The 16,059-nt window shown below is 38.0% G+C and overlaps 1 protein-coding gene across 4 annotated transcripts in view; it reads left to right on the top strand.

Annotated features, from left to right (window-relative positions):
* CSRNP3 (cysteine and serine rich nuclear protein 3) overlaps positions 1 to 16,059 on the top strand; it is a 160,272-nt gene extending 144,213 nt beyond the window's left edge. For all 4 annotated transcript variants that reach the window (XM_084642748.1, XM_084642751.1, XM_084642749.1 and 1 more), the window contains 2 exons: positions 12,205 to 12,501; positions 13,455 to 16,059. In XM_084642748.1, coding sequence (XP_084498874.1) covers positions 12,205 to 12,501; positions 13,455 to 14,501 — 1,344 coding nt within the window. In that variant the 3' untranslated portion in view covers positions 14,502 to 16,059. The remainder of the gene's footprint in view (positions 1 to 12,204; positions 12,502 to 13,454) is intronic.

Below are 16,059 nucleotides of genomic sequence, written 5' to 3' on the forward strand. Positions count from 1 at the left end.
GACCAGCCGTATCCTCTCCTACTGAGACTAAGTGGGGATGGTGGGGAGGGTTGTTTAAAGTAGATAGTGACCTGTAGTCAGGATTTTAAATTCCGGTAAATTCCCTTTCCAGATACTGGTGTAGCAACAGAAGTTTGATTTCCATTCCATGTACCCCCTCCTCCCAGTCTCTAACTGCTAGATTAATTCCTGCAGCCAAATGGAAGGGCCTCACCTACAGATGGAAAGTTCTTCTCTCACTATTTCTTAGCAGCTGGTGGTGACTGTGAATCTGTTTTGGGGTAGTAGGTTTACTCTGTATTGGCATCCCCACACATTCAAAACTCATGAGTCAAGCCCCCAAAATCATGAGACTGATTTAAAAATCATGAGATTTTTTTAAAACTGGTACTTTTTATTTGCCTTCTGATTGTTGAGCCTTTGGGGTATGTTTGGGTTTGTTTTCAAGCTTTTCTCTGCAACCATGAGAACTAGAAAGGTGAGATTCTTCCATAAACAGTTTGATTCAGGACCATGGCTTTAAGAAAATAACAAATGTTGTGATATTTACAGTAAAACCATGAGAGTTGGTAACACTTTCTATCACAGTGTGTATTCCAGATAGTAGTTCTGATTCTCTTCTCATTTAAACCAGTATAGATCACTGAAGTCAATGGAGTTACTGATGTTAAACTGTTATCAATGAGAGGAGCTTTGAGCTTAGTATATTGGACTCATAATGGGAGCTCCACTCCCATTGATGCTAATGAGCACCATGTTGAACACTTTACTCCAATATTACTCATTCATGCCAGCTTCCTTTTTTCAAAAAGTGGTTGTGAGGAGGAAGAGGAGGAGAAATAATGTTGTCATTGAGTCCCATTCAGTCACAGTCAATGTTAGAACTTTGAGGGAACTTTTATTGTCTAGCCTTTTAGGCAATCATTGTGAAGCATCGAAGATGTTTTGTTTACTTATGATAGCTGGGCCTTGTTGATTTCTGTTTATGGAGATGGAAGAGTTGTTTTGCCCTTTGAGCTGTGTCTCAGTGAAAACAAGGAAGAAAAACATTACGGTTCTTAGGTGATAATGTCAGTGATTATGATCTTGATTTGAGGTGTTCTGCCCAGGAGTTACACGTAAATTGCTATTCAACTGCACAGAAAGCCATTGCATAAAATGAAGTAGGGAAAGCTTTTGTTTGAAAAGTTTTTTAAAAATTACTGTAAAAGCTGTGTGTTAAAAAAGAAAGTGTTATACCAATAACATAAAAACTAGCAGGATCTTATTAAAGGGGATAAGACAAAATGTCACATTTATTGTGAATACAAAAAGAACCATAGTAGGCAGTCAATTATAACTATAACATTTCATTCAGTTTCACATTCATTCACACGTTTGTTCATACACACACACAGGTTCTGCAGATGCTGTAGAGTTACCAGTCCTGAATGACAGGTTTCAGAGTAGCAGCCGTGTTAGTCTGTATTTGCAAAAAGAAAAGGAGTAATAGTGGAACCTTAGAGACTAACAAATGTATTTGAACATAAGCTTTTGTGAGCTACAGCTCACTTCATCGGATGCATGTAGCTTGGGTTCGTAGCTTGTGGCAGCTAATTGTCCAGGAAAGCCAGGCACAAGGAAGAGCTGGGTCTCTGTTGGCCATGCAGCGATGCCCTTCCATGTTGGCAGCAGAATGTTACCCTTCAAAGTCTTCCATCTCACTCATCCTTTTTGTAGGCTTTAGTTTGAATCCAGAGTCTATAGGTTCTTGCGGTGTCACGCTGCCTCTGGGTTCGGTATGATTGATCACCCTTCAATTGCAGACATGACTTTCAGCCTAAGACCTGGCTTTGATGTTTCTTCAATTGTACTTTTGCTCTTTTCTTTTGAGGGTGGACTCCTCTTACTTTGTCAGGGCTGTTGTCTGCATCTTCAGCCGTTGGGTGTTTACACTTTATTTCATCAGGACAGGCTGGGGCTGGAGGTTGATTCCATCATCCATCCATACCTCATTCACACATCTAAACTAAACTAATAAGATTACAGCAGGGTTTTGCAAAAATGAAGGTTGCAGCAAGCTTTTACAAAACTGAGTGAGCATTTTAAAATGGAGTTTGGGACAAGTTAAAATGGAGTTTGAGTTACAATATGGACAAGTGTAAGGAATGGCAAACAGTGAGCAGAAGTTACAATGTTGAAACAGTGTAAGTTTCAGCGATTTAAGCAGCAATTGGATTGAAAGTGAAACTCAATTAGCCAGTTATTGGGGTAACCGGTTTTATGAATGAATGTTGTTTCATTCATAAAAGTTTGCTTATGAAGTTATATTAATAAAGTGAATAATTAAAAACAATTTCATTGATCAGTTCTACAAAATAAAGTAGTAGTTTTTATTTCAGTTCTCCTGGTTTGTTAATTTCTACATTGCATTAAATATGTGGACTCCTAGGTAGCAAAGGTGACTTATTGTGGGTCTCATTTCAAAATGAAAATGTCTGATAAGGAGTGACTATCTATGTTAGGTACTTTGTTTTCTTTTTGTTTTACTTGCTGGGAATAGTAGTTTCTTATTTAGCTCCCCATATTATTAAAATCAAAGAAGAATTTTTAAAAAGACAAAGATTATTTTAACGATTTAAGCACTGGGGAGGTTTGGCACTCCAGCATTGTTAACAGATCAGCAGTGGTTTGTGAAAATTCTAATTTTTGAGTTGGAGCATAAAAATCATCCTGCCTACAAGACAGGGACATGGGAGGATTTACTTTAACAAATTGTCATTTGAGGAAACATTAGTAAACTTAATAAATTCACCAGCATGACCTGAGTGAAATAAAAGTTCACAGATCTGGGAACCAACATGTGTCAGCACATCTACCTTGCACCAAGCTAGACTTTGCTTTACACATTGCAGAGGTGTACCTCCTGAAAACAAGAGAATCCAAAGCAAAACCACTAGAAAAGAACCTAGTTGTCTACTCTACCATAGTATAGGAATAGAATTATTCTAGCAGCCCTTTTCCCCCTTAAAAAAAAAAAAAAGGTAAAACCATTATTCCAGGCCTTCTCCATCTTTTTATGAGTGTCTAACAGACATCAGAGAATGTACTTAAAGAATAGCTGACAAGGAATAGTATATGTTCAAGTGCAATTTTCTAGTCTCTGAATATCTGTAGGGAAGATCTCTATGCTATTTTGTAAGTGCTATATAAACTAGGTAAAATGGATAAAAAAAGACAAAATGGTATGAATATGGTGCATTTACCTTTAGCTTGTGGAGATACGTGTTTTAGCACTTTACTAGGAGAGCTATTAGCTGCATAGTAACTACAATAGACAGGTTTGAAAGGGCTCAATTCATTCAAATCTGTCTTGGAAATGTCAGTAATGGGTGAACTGATTTAATATTTTTAGTATTTGGATTTCAGCATTGCAGCTCTGCATCTCTAGAAATTTTCATTAACCCTTAAACTCAAGGATATATATACTTCTCCAGTAAGCCCAGTTATGGACAACTCCAGTGATTTTAGAAAGGTCTGTTAGATTCCTTTGATTATGAGTGTCCCTATTTTTCAGCCATTCCCCCTCACTTTGAGTGTACTGTGCAAATAGATGCCATTAGTTCTAGCAGCCAGAATCAAAAGAAAAGAAATTCACCTGCATTATTATTTTGCCCTGTTTGCACTCTGGTGAAACCTGATGCAGAAACTAAGTTTTCTTCACCTACTTCCCTTGTGAAGAGAAGTTTTCAGCTAAGGGGACGGAGAGGAGTGTGGCATAAAGTTCAATTTTTCAGGTTTTATAGAGGCGAAGTGAATTTCACACCAAGGCCTTAAGTGTGCATCAGCCCTTGTTTGATCCTTTGCACTGCCATGAATTTCACTCTGATAGCTTTAAAATATAGACTGTTATTTCTCCCTATACCATATTTTACTCAAATTAGCAATATTGTGACATTCACAAGAGGATTTAATGTTCCTCTAAATTCTTTCATGAAAATGTATTTTGTGACAGTTAATAGTCTCCAGCTCCCCTTTGTATTTAGCTGATAAATTGCTTATTTAGGAAGTGGTCTACAGTAACTGGGAGAAAGTGTGTCACTTTTTATTCTGTGGTTATTCTGTGCCAACTAATTCAGAGTTGCTGTCACCACGCAAAAGAAAAGATAACAATAAATTTGACTATGAACCTTGATTATTAGCAGTTGAAAGACTTGACTGTAAGTAAGAAGTCACTACCTTGCCTGAGGTATAGAACTGACTTTCGTATGTCAGACATGGGATTATATTATAAAGGCTATGATCCACATGTTGCAGATTCTGACTTGTTTGTTGACAAAAACACAATCCTGTTAGGAGCATGTGCCGGTTACCAATCACCTAGTTCAACTTCAATTTCACTTGCAAGCATTCTGAGCATATGAAAACTATGAAAATATTGGCATGGAGGCAACAGGTTACAACTCAGAGAGAGAAATCAAACTGGTATGAGCATAATCTAATGGGATGAGCACAGGACTGGGATCAGGAGACTGGGTTTAAATCATGGCATTGCCACTGCATGTGATCTTGGGCCTAATTTAAGATGTTTTCCCACCTGTAACTGAGAAGAAGTCTGGACACCATTGTAATATGGGAATGTTTAGCAGTATTAAATTAATTAGAGTCAAATCAGTGGTTTTAGGACTGATGAGAAAGCAGAGGAAAAATTAAACAGGAATAAAATCTTTTTCAGCAATTTTTCCATATACTTAACTTTTTACCTGTCACTGGCTAATTGAATTATTTTTTTTTTTTTGCTAGAAAGAAACTGATTAGCATTTGATAACTGAATAAACCATGGATCATCATCAGTTCTTTGTTGGTCTTTGGAGGGTGCTAATCAAAAGTTGCCAGAAACTAACCCAGATAAGAGAGATTCAGAGGAGAGATACGAAGATACAAATGTCTTCAAATCCCCCACATGACACAGGAACATGTTTGTGGCTAACGTGTTGCAGCAAAGAAACAGATTTTATTTTTATTTTTACTAAACATGAACCCAACCTACAAAATTCACCTCCAGATCCAAAGTCTCTGAATGTTCAGATCCAGGGGCCCACAGAGAATTTCTGTATTTTATCATTTCCTACTCTATTGTATTCGTCTCCAAACATATACTGTTCTATCAGATACAAACGTCTAGGTAGCAGCTTGAAAATATTTCTCTTTCTGAATAAAAAGCCTTATTTTTCTACTGTCATATCTTTGGACTCAGAAGAGGCAGAGGAAGAGCACCACATTTTATATAATGGACACAGTTAATATCTGCTTGTTGTGGCTAACAAAATTAACAACGGGTTGGGGGCAAACAGAACAAAGTACAGATTTCTATCACCTCAGGTAATATAAAAATGTGTGATGTTCCCTACACCAGCATAACTTTCTTTATTAAATTTCTCCTTGTATTATTTATATTAAACTGCTTTTAATAGCCTTTTTAATTGGCTGCCACGAGCAGGAACTAAGTTTTAGATCAAGAATTATATTTTAATTTCGTACAGGCAACTGAGCAACAATGCTCTGCTTGGTAAGTGGTTTCAGGGGGGAAAGGAAAGTAACTGCAATGTGTTAATGTAGAAAATTCTGTATGTGCAGGTATAGTAAGACTAGTAAAGATGGGTCCATAGCTGGGCAGAGAAAACGTGCTCGCACCTCTCTAGCAAAAAATGTATTAAAGCATAGTTCACAAGGGAAGTTTTATCTTTTGCTAGCTAGTGCGGAAAGGGCAGACATCTAGGGAAACAGAAAAGAAGAAGAATATGAAGGTTTTTCAAGAGAAGTTTTAAAGATGCCTATATATAACTGTGAAAAAGAGAACTGGAAATATCTGAGCATAAAAGATTTGAATATTATGGAAATAACAAACACGGCAGCTGAAATGAAAATCACTGGGGCTTAAACTCTGAAGGTTGCAATTTGTTTATAAAAGTCAAAATACATTGGAAAGAGGAAGAAATAGTGTGTCGTAAGGGAAGTTCTAGAAATAGCACTCTAACTTTGTAAGAAGCACAGATAGTGATGAAATATTAACAGAGGACATACTACTGTACACTAAGGAAATATCTTCTTGTTAGTATATTAGTAAGTATGCCCACCTGCCAGTCAGGTATCGGGAGTCAGCTCCTTGATTGGGGCAGGGAGTTGCTTTAATCTTGAGTTTGCAAGGAAATGGATGAATGATCTGTCAGGTCTTTTCTATCTTTAACATCTATTATTGTTACTACTCAAGACTGGAGGCCACAAAGACAGTAAACTTTTGATAGGAATTCACTCTCTAGACCATTTGAACAATGGCATGAAATGACAGCTATAATCCAGAAGGTTGTGCAAAAGGCAAACTGTTAACAAAAGTGGGAGACTTAAGGTACCTAAGACAAAGCAGAGCATATAGTAAATAAATGCAGCAGTAGTTATATGGATATGATACAGGACTTCTTCCTTATACAGTATGCAAAAGAAGATACAACTAGAAAGAGAGTAACAGCGATGTCAGGATTAAGTAGTTGAGAAGGGGGAGTATCTCAGCAACAATGGTAATATTACCATATATAAACATAAAAAACCATAACAGAATTGGAAGCACATGCACTGACTGTGAATTTAAGTGTTCAACAAAAATTCAAAAGTGATAGCAGAAAAGAATGAAGAATATCTGTTGTTATAATGAAAGTGCAGGGCATGTATTTGAATATATATTTCCTTATGGATAGGAAAATATTCAGATAAACTCACTGGGTACCAGATCTTGAGGTCCTTACACTGATTTTACTCAATCCTTACTCAAGCATGCTCCCGTGGGAGTACAGAAAAAGCTAACATGGACAAGGTTTGAGATTTAGTCTGAGTAAAATTGGAATGGGAACCTCAGGATATGGCCCTGAGTTTGTTTATTGATGCCTCAAATTGTGACATCGGCGATCTGAAATAATAAATCCAAACAAAAGGTGCTGTATTGGTGAATGTGTGATCAAAGTTGTTTCCTTTACATTCACTGTTTTTTTATTTGAAAAATACAGCAGTGTGTAAATGTGACATTAAGTGAGTAATTAAACCTACAGAAGTCACAAATTCAGAGGTATGGGCCCTGATCTTCTGCGAGTGTAAATCAATACACCTTCATTGAAATCATTGTGCTTAGGAAAGATAAAGACTGGGAATATATGCATTTGGTTTTCCACTTAACAAAATGTTTTTTGATAACAATAGCAAAGGAAGCCTCACTTGACAAAACACATTTATATTACTGCACTTGTTGGAAATGTTTATGCTTTGTTTGTAAAAATATATTGAATATCTCAGTAGTATACCACAGTGTTCAATTTGTTTAGCTTGAAATTGGAAGGAATGTACAATTTGTGGGATCCAGATGTGCCCTCCTTGGGGAAATGTTTTTAAATACTTGCCATTTGGTCCACTCTCAAGTCAAATAGTTTTCTCTTCAGAAGTATTTTTATGAGCCCCAGAAATGTACTCTCTGGTAGTGATAACTAAGCAGTGAGCTCCATCATAGAAAGGGAAATTAGTCCAACCCCTACCTTCAAACTGGGAAGCCAGCCATATGTTAGAGCAGTCTAAAGCGCTGGGCTGGTCCTTGGATCCTGGGAATGTTAAGGTGAATTAAAGCCACCTTTTCCCTTACAATCCCAGTCGTTCACCTAGGCAGCTTGGCTGGAATAGCAAATCTGGCTCAATGCTCTCACTTGAGGCGCACTTACTCAAATGTGTTGGTGTTGCTGGGTTGGGGTGTTATAAATTTAAGACTATGAGTGCTAGTATATGAAAAGGCGACATTTGGATGCTTGTGTTAAGTCCTGCCAGATATCTTATTCTAAAATGATGTATTGATGAGAGGAAGAAGATACATTAGAAAGTAACAGAATATCATCAAGAACTCTTGAGGTTCTTAACAATACTTTTCCAGCCGAAAGGATATAGCATGGTTTCTCGAGTCTTTGTATAACTGAGTTCTCAGAGGCATATATAATTCAGAAAAGAATAGAAATTTAATATATTTATCCCTGAACCTTACACCATTGTCCTTGAATGTATACAATTGCATCCAAAGGGCAGGTATTCTCAAAAGGCCAAACACTGAAGTTCTTACTCAGCCTTTACTAATGTAAAACTATCACTGAAGTGAATGGTATCTTTGCCTAAGCAAGGACTTCAAGGTATCTGTGGCCAAAGATACTCCTGGACTCCACTACTGTCACTTTATCTTTCTTCTGCAAATTGCTCAGTCAAAAGATTACTTCCATGTCCTCCATCATCTGCCAGCCCAGCCCTGAAAAACACATACAGCCAGAACCTAACAATTAGCACCCTGTTGTAGCAAGAGGAAGAAAACATTATGAAAACATTAATACAAGTTTGTTTGTTTGTTGTTTGCAGAGAGGGGCATGAACTTTGGGGAGGGAAAATTGGTAACGGATCGCCAAGCTCAAGAAGTTCAAAGCACATGGAAGTTTGTAATACAATATGAGAGGGTATAGCCAACACGGTTTCTGCAAGGGAAAATTTGTCTCTCACCAATCTCTTATAGTTCTTTGACAAAGAAGAGCTGTTTGACATAGTTTCTTTAGGTTTCCAGGGGGGCTTTGACAAGTTTGCGCAGAAGAGGCTACTAAAAAGGTTAAGTAATCACAGGATGAGAGGCAAAGTATTAACATGGATCAAAACTACCTAGGAGACAGAAAACAAAGAGTAGGTTTAAATAGTTAAATTTCATTATGGTAAAAGGTTACCAGCAGGAAGCCTTGAGGTTCTGACTAGTCTTGTGTTGTTTAATATAGTCATTAATAATCTCAAAAGGGGATGAGTGGTGACATAACAAAATTTGCAGAAGACACAAAGTTTAATTAGGCTAGTCAAGACCAGAGAGTACTGTGAGGAATTTAAATCAGGGAGACCTAAATAGTCTTGGTCAATGGGCAGCTTGGCAGCAACAATGAATTTTGAAACTACTTGTACTCCTAGTAATGTTTTAAATTAACTGTATCAGCTCAGGAAAGGGACCTGGCTGTCACTGTAGACAGCTCAATGAAAACCTCTGCTTAATGTGCAGTTGCAGTCAAAAGAGGAAACAAGAAGTTGGGATGCGTAAGGAATGTGATGGTGAATAATATGGAAAATATAATGCCATTATATAAATCCATAGTATATCCAGATCTAGAATATTGTGTGCAGTACTTGTCATCCCCTCTCAAAAAGGATATTGTAGAATTAGAGGGGGCTCTGAGAAGGGCAGCAAAAATTATTGAGAAAGATTGAAAAGATTGGGATTGTTTGTTTTAGAAAGGAGACAAATAAAATGGGACTTGATAAAGTATATAAAATAATGAATGGTAATGAGAAGGAAGATCAGGAAATTCTGTCCTTCTTGTTTCATATCAACAAAAGAGCATACAATGAAATTAAAAGATGGCAAATTCAAAATTGATTAAATGCTTTTTCACACAAAGTGTAATTAGATTGTGGAACTCACTGCCACAGGAAGTCATTGAAGCTTAGTTCTTAACAAGATTCAAAAAGGGATTGGACATTTATATGGTTAATAAGACTATCCAGAACTGTTATAATTAATGATGATAAATTTTTTGGAAGGGATTTTAAATCTCATGCTTCAGAATTTAACCAATTTCTAACTATTATAGATCAGGACCAAATGACAGGAGCTGATCACTGCACATCTGTATATTTCAGGATTCTTGCACCTTCTTCTAAATTATCTGGTAGTGGCTACTGCTAGAGGCAGCATACTGGATTAGGTGGACCTCTGGTCTGATCTAGTACAGTAATCCCTGGATTCCTATACAGCAATCTTTGTGTTCCTAAATGTAAAGCACAGTACTATATGCTTTGACCTTTCTCTGATTCCACTTTGTGATGGAATCCCCCCAAGGTGCAGCCTGGAACTGTGGAAATAACTGTGCCCCCTTAACTCTCTCCAGCTGGGCTGTCTCTCACAATGTCTTGCTAGTGACCAGCAGCAAACCCCTCCAGGCACTGTTCTCGCTCAGAGCAACAGCATGTGGAGCCCCACACCCAGAGCCACTCATGAATCACACAGAGAAAGGCACCAGAGCCAAATCACACCCCCCCCCCCAGCTCCCAACACTGTACCTCAGGAATATACTGCCTTGCACTGCTCAAGACAGGCAGTGCAAATTTATTAATTGGTTCACCACTTCAACAATGGAAAGTGGATATACACAGCCTTTGCAAAACCTGAGCAGATTTGTCCCAAACTTCATACAAACTCACTGGTAAAGATAAACAATTAAACAGATTATTTTAATCCGGCCTTCAAGCTCCCGCTGGGGAGCAGGGTCTGGGGCTTTCCCTCGCAGCCTGCACCCTAACCCCCTGCCCCAGCCCTGATCCCCCTCTGAACCCCTTGGTCCAGCCCAGAGCACTCTCCTACACCCCAAACTCATCCCTGCCCCCACCCTGGAGCCCCATCCCACACTCTGAACTCCTCATTTCTGGCCCCACTCCAGACCCCTCACCCCCAACCAGAGCCCGCACCCCAAACCCAATTTTGTGAGCATTCATGGCCCACCATACAATTTCTATTCCCATATGTGGCCCTCGGGCCAAAAACTTTACCACCCCTGATCTAGATTAAGCAGTTTTTCTCACCCCACTGGATATTGCAGACTTTAATATGCAGGTTTGTTCCTTAAACCTGGGCCAATCTCCTCTGTTGGAGTTGTCTCTTCTCAGTGTCTTAGGACATGGCTACACTGGAAACTTCAAAGCGCTGTCACGGGAACATTCCCGCAGCAGCGCTTTGAAGTGTGAGGTCTCCCAGTGCTCCTGGTAATCCACCTCCACGAGGGGATTAGCTCCGAGTGCTGGGAGCATGGCTCCCAGTGCTCGGGGCCTGTCTACACTAGCTCTTTAAAGCGCTCAGACTTGCTGCGCTCAGGGGGGTGATTTTTCACACCCCTGAGCCAGCAAGTTACAGCGCTATAAAATTTAAGTGTAGACAAGCCCTAAATTGCTTGTAGCGTAGGTGGGGGCAGGAGAAGGGCCCAGCATATGGCCTTTGTGTCTGTTTTATACTCTCAGTCAATGTGCTTGGAAAACACAGGTCCAGGCATGTCTGGGTGCATTGCTGAGTCTCCAGGCAAGGTTGAGCAATTGCCCTGGGGTGGCCTCATGCAGGTGAGTCATTGCATTGTAACTCCCTTGCTGGACAATGGTTGTTGATAGGTAGTTTGATACCCTGCCTGGGTGTTGGTTTCTTTCCTTGCTGTTGCCTCTGGGGAGCTAATATCTGGCTGATTCCCCAACATACAGCATGTTTTAGTGACAGCCATACAACACAATTCTCGTAACTTCATATGCATTAATGATACATATATATGGAGAGAGAAATGACTTTCAGCTGGTCATAACCTTTCCCCTGATACCTTACAAGGCATGCTTTATATGTAAGATCACAATTATATAAAAATGAGGAATATGGGGGTTACAGGACGCTTCCCCAAGGTATAGAATGTCACACACATACTTTGCATCCAAATTCTAACTCTGGTAATGTTTTCCTTGGGTACTTGTGTCTCAAATGACAACAACACAGTGCATAGTAGTATTTTTCTTCTGGTGTGTTTCTCCATTTTTTCTCCACTGATGGAGTAATTATTACTCCTGCAAAGACAGTTTAGTTTGTGAATAGCTGTCATGATTTCAGCCATGATTGTATTGTCTATACACAAAAGGGCATATTGATCCTAACACTAATGTTTCCTGTTGGTTTTAGTTAATCCTTGTCCAGCACTTTGCTGTCACCAGGAAGCACTGATGAATAATTTTAAAATATCAACTCCTAGCAATATGGGAGATAATATTATTAATGTTTTTTCTTCCATATTCTGCAACTATTGGTGAAAATCTGAATTCTCAATTATTTATTTTTATTTCCATGACTATTCTGAAATGAATGACATCTGAAATTAATTAGTCTCTTCAGAAGAAAACTGTTAAGAATTCTTGACTCACTGAATATCAGTTTTACCGAACCATGTATAACACTCTATATTCTTAGTGTTCTTATAATTCACATGCAAACAAATAAATTATAACGAGTATGTTCTCACTAAAAGGGACTAAAACTAAAAGGTTTTCGTTTCAGGAAGTGTATAGTCTTAATACTGTGTCAACTGCTCTGTATCACAGATGACAAAGAATGGTACAGTGGAATCAGAAGAGGCTGATACTCTGACGCTGGATGACATTTCTGATGATGATATTGATTTAGACAACACAGAAGTAGATGAATACTTCTTTCTACAACCCCTACCAACAAAAAAACGTAGGGCACTGCTACGAGCCTCTGGAGTGAAAAAGATTGATGTGGAAGAAAAACATGAGCTGCGGGCTATCCGCCTATCCAGGGAGGATTGTGGCTGTGACTGCCGAGTGTTCTGTGATCCAGAAACTTGTACTTGCAGCCTTGCAGGCATAAAATGCCAGGTAAAGATCTATATTACAGACACTCCTTACTAGCAGGGCATAAACAATCCACAACAGAGGTATTATGGGTAATGAATTACTAAGTGCTGAAATTTATGGGTCTCAAAACCAATAAAACGTAATTTATGGTTTTTATTGTGATTAGTTTGAAGACATGCAGTAACTGGCATTTTTCCCTGTGAATACAAATGCTCAGCTCCTCATATTCTTCTATGGGCCTTTAAACAAACATTCTACAGAGGAGTGACTAACTTATATGACTGCTGATTTCATGAGATTAATTTTTATTTTAGAAGTACTGTACATCTTTTCCCCTGAGTATAACTCTGCAGTTACTTCATTTGTATGTTTCCTACTTTATAATCACAAGCAGTTTTGAATCAAATATTAAAATCCAAACTCCTTTTGTCCCAGTTTCTGTCTAACTTCTGTGGTCATTTCTCCCCTTAGTTATTGTTTTGTCAAGCTGTCTATATTTCATTCAAAAAAACACACACCTTTCTTCACAAGCCATTTCCTCCTAATCAGTAATCATTTTGGTTTCTTTCATCTGATTTCCATTCAGTTTATCAGCTTCTTTCTGGTAATGAGGGCCCCAGGAATGAACACAGTATTTCAGGTGTGGTTATAGCAGAGCCATAGAAAGATAAATCATTTATTCCTTGATCCACATTGTGATGTATCAAACCTAAAACTGTATTGTCTTTTTTTCCTGCTACACTGCATTGTAAATCCATGTCTAACATTCTGTTTTTTTATGATATTATTGCTTTCCAGGGTTCTCCCTCTCAGTGAATATCTGTGCTTTTGGTTATTTTTCCGTATATATTGTACTGTGCACTTTCCCCAAATGAATCTCATTTTGTTATTTTATTCATCTAGTCTCTCTCTAGTGTCTCTTGCATCATTGATTTTATTGTACATATGGTTAACCTGTATTCTCTTTTTAAAAGGTGGATCGAATGTCTTTTCCATGTGGTTGCACTAAAGAAGGGTGCAGCAATACAGCAGGTAGAATTGAATTTAACCCCATCCGTGTACGGACTCACTTTTTGCATACAATAATGAAGCTTGAATTGGAGAAAAATACAGAGCAGCAGTTTCCTGCACTAAATGGTTGCCACAGTGAGGTAAGTGCTCACACTAGTTCTCTGAGTACAGCACCCCACCCAGTAGAATATTCACTTGCAGAGAATTTTGAGATTGAAACTGACTCTCAGGCTGCAGTGATGCACCTGCAGTCTGCTGAAGATTTGGATTGTCCTGGGGAAGAGGAAGAGGAGGAAGAAGATGGAAGTAGCTTTTGTAGTGGAGTTACAGATTCTAGTACACAAAGTTTAGCACCCAGTGAATCTGATGATGATGATGATGATGAAGAGGAGGAGGAGGAGGAGGAGGAAGAAGAAAAAGCAGATGATTTTGTGGAAGGCATGGGATCCCATGCTGATGTAGTGCCTCTTCCTTCTGTCCTTTGCTATTCTGATGGCACTGCAGTACGTGAAAGCCACTCTAAAAATGCTTCATACTACACTAACTCTACAACTCTGTATTACCAAATAGAGAACCATGCCCCTGGCAGTAATAACCAGATCACTGAGACCTATTTAGAAAGGGACACTGTTAAAAATGGTAGTCTTTCTCTGGTGCCTTACAATATGACTTCAGAGCAGTTTGTTGACTACACACGGCAATCAGAGGAAAGTTACAGCAGCTCTCATTACCCTTCTGCAAACCCCTCTGTGATAGTCTGCTGCTCCTCTTCAGAAAGTGATAACAGTGTTCCATGTAATAGTTTATACACTGAACATAGGCCAAGCCACCCTCATGTGGAATTTCACTCATACTTGAAAAGTAACTCTCAAGATGGATTTGTTTCAGCTTTAAATGGTGACAGTCACATACCAGAGCAAGCTGCTGAGAATTCTATAAGCCTTTCAGAAAAGAGCAGACTGCATGAAGAGTGTATCAAATCATCTGTAGTGGAAACAGTCCCTGTTTAATTTATTAAGATATTCCAGGACTGAATCCATTTATTTAAATGCACTCCAATTGGATTTCCTAGAATCATAATTTTTTAAGCTGTGGACTAAGAAAACTTGGACTATGGTTAATATTCCAGACACATTTTGTTTTTTTTCTTTCAAGCTACATGGCTGTGGCATTGCACAAAAACAGTTCGTGTAAAGATTAAAAACGGAAATCAAACTGTCTTTTGATAGAAAATGTATACATTAAAAATATATACATATTTCAAAGTAGCCTACCTGTCAAACTATGTGAAACCTGCCAAGCTATCTGAATCAAAGCTTCATGTTTTTGATTGTTGGGCCTGTGCAAGATTGTTAAATCGATACTTTGAAATAATCATGTTTAGAGTCCTAAATTTTCAACATATCTGAAAAAGATAGTGACTTTTTATGTAAAAGTAATTAATGTATGAAAAAGGTTTAAGTGTTCTGTACTGTATTTTATTTATGGTAGTTTAGTACTCATGTTTTGATAAAGATGAACAGCATGTTCATTTCAGTTGAAGATCCATAGCTAGCTCTGCAGAGCATGCCCACGTAAATTTCATCTGGCGTACGATATACATTTTTTATAACTACTCCTAGCAACTGATCTTAAAATACATTAGGTCTGTTTTTACTGTTTTTGACAGATAAATCTATGAGTAAGGGGGCATTTATATTTTGTATAAAGGTGAAAAGTAGGACAATCCTCCATTAATGTCTGATTCAATGACAAGCCACAGTTAACTTCCCCTGGAGAAAACTGATGTTGTGTAAAGGACAAAGCAGTAGTTTATAAACTTGCACAGCACCTTTTAGCCCTACAAATATTCAGCTTACTAATGCACTTTAGTGCCATTTTGCAGTACCTTATTAATTGTGGGAACTGTGAACCATTTTGGAGATATGCCATAGCTCCAGATTTTGAGATCTATATAATAGACATCTTAAAATTCAGTGTAATAAAACTGATACAAATTTTCCCAAGCCAGTATATGAATGCTTAAATAAGTAATTAGTAAGAACAAAGAGTCATTCTGTTAGGAGGTTAAAGCAAGCATGGAAAATAGTTTTAAGTTTTTCTAGATTTTTCTACCTATTTAGCAATCTTTACAAATTAAGAGCCTGATCCAAAGCCCATTGAAGCCATTCAGTGGGCTTTTGATCAAACCCTAAATGTACAAAGTCACTTAATTACTCTGATAATAACAGTATTGGGTACCAGAATCTGTATATTCAACAAGGACACGAGTGTCAGAAGTTTTATACTTGTGAAAATTTGTAGGTAAATTCTAATGCATTACATACATCATTCATTATTACCTGATTTTCATTTTACTTTTTAAAAGGGACAATGAGAATTACAACACATTCTGCATCCCAACCCTTAAATTATCTGGACTTGGTTTTTCTAGAGAAGAACAACTTCTAGGAGTTCATTTTCTACACATTTATTAGATATACCTAGCTGTACATTGCCTTATTTTAAAATGCAATAGGATACTTCTTAACCTGTTTTGATATTTTTGTCCTTCTCCTGATATTGAAG

The sequence above is a fragment of the Lepidochelys olivacea genome (genome assembly GCF_965140295.1).
Source record: "Lepidochelys olivacea isolate rLepOli2 genome assembly, chromosome: 11".
Lineage (NCBI taxonomy): Eukaryota > Metazoa > Chordata > Testudines > Cheloniidae > Lepidochelys > Lepidochelys olivacea.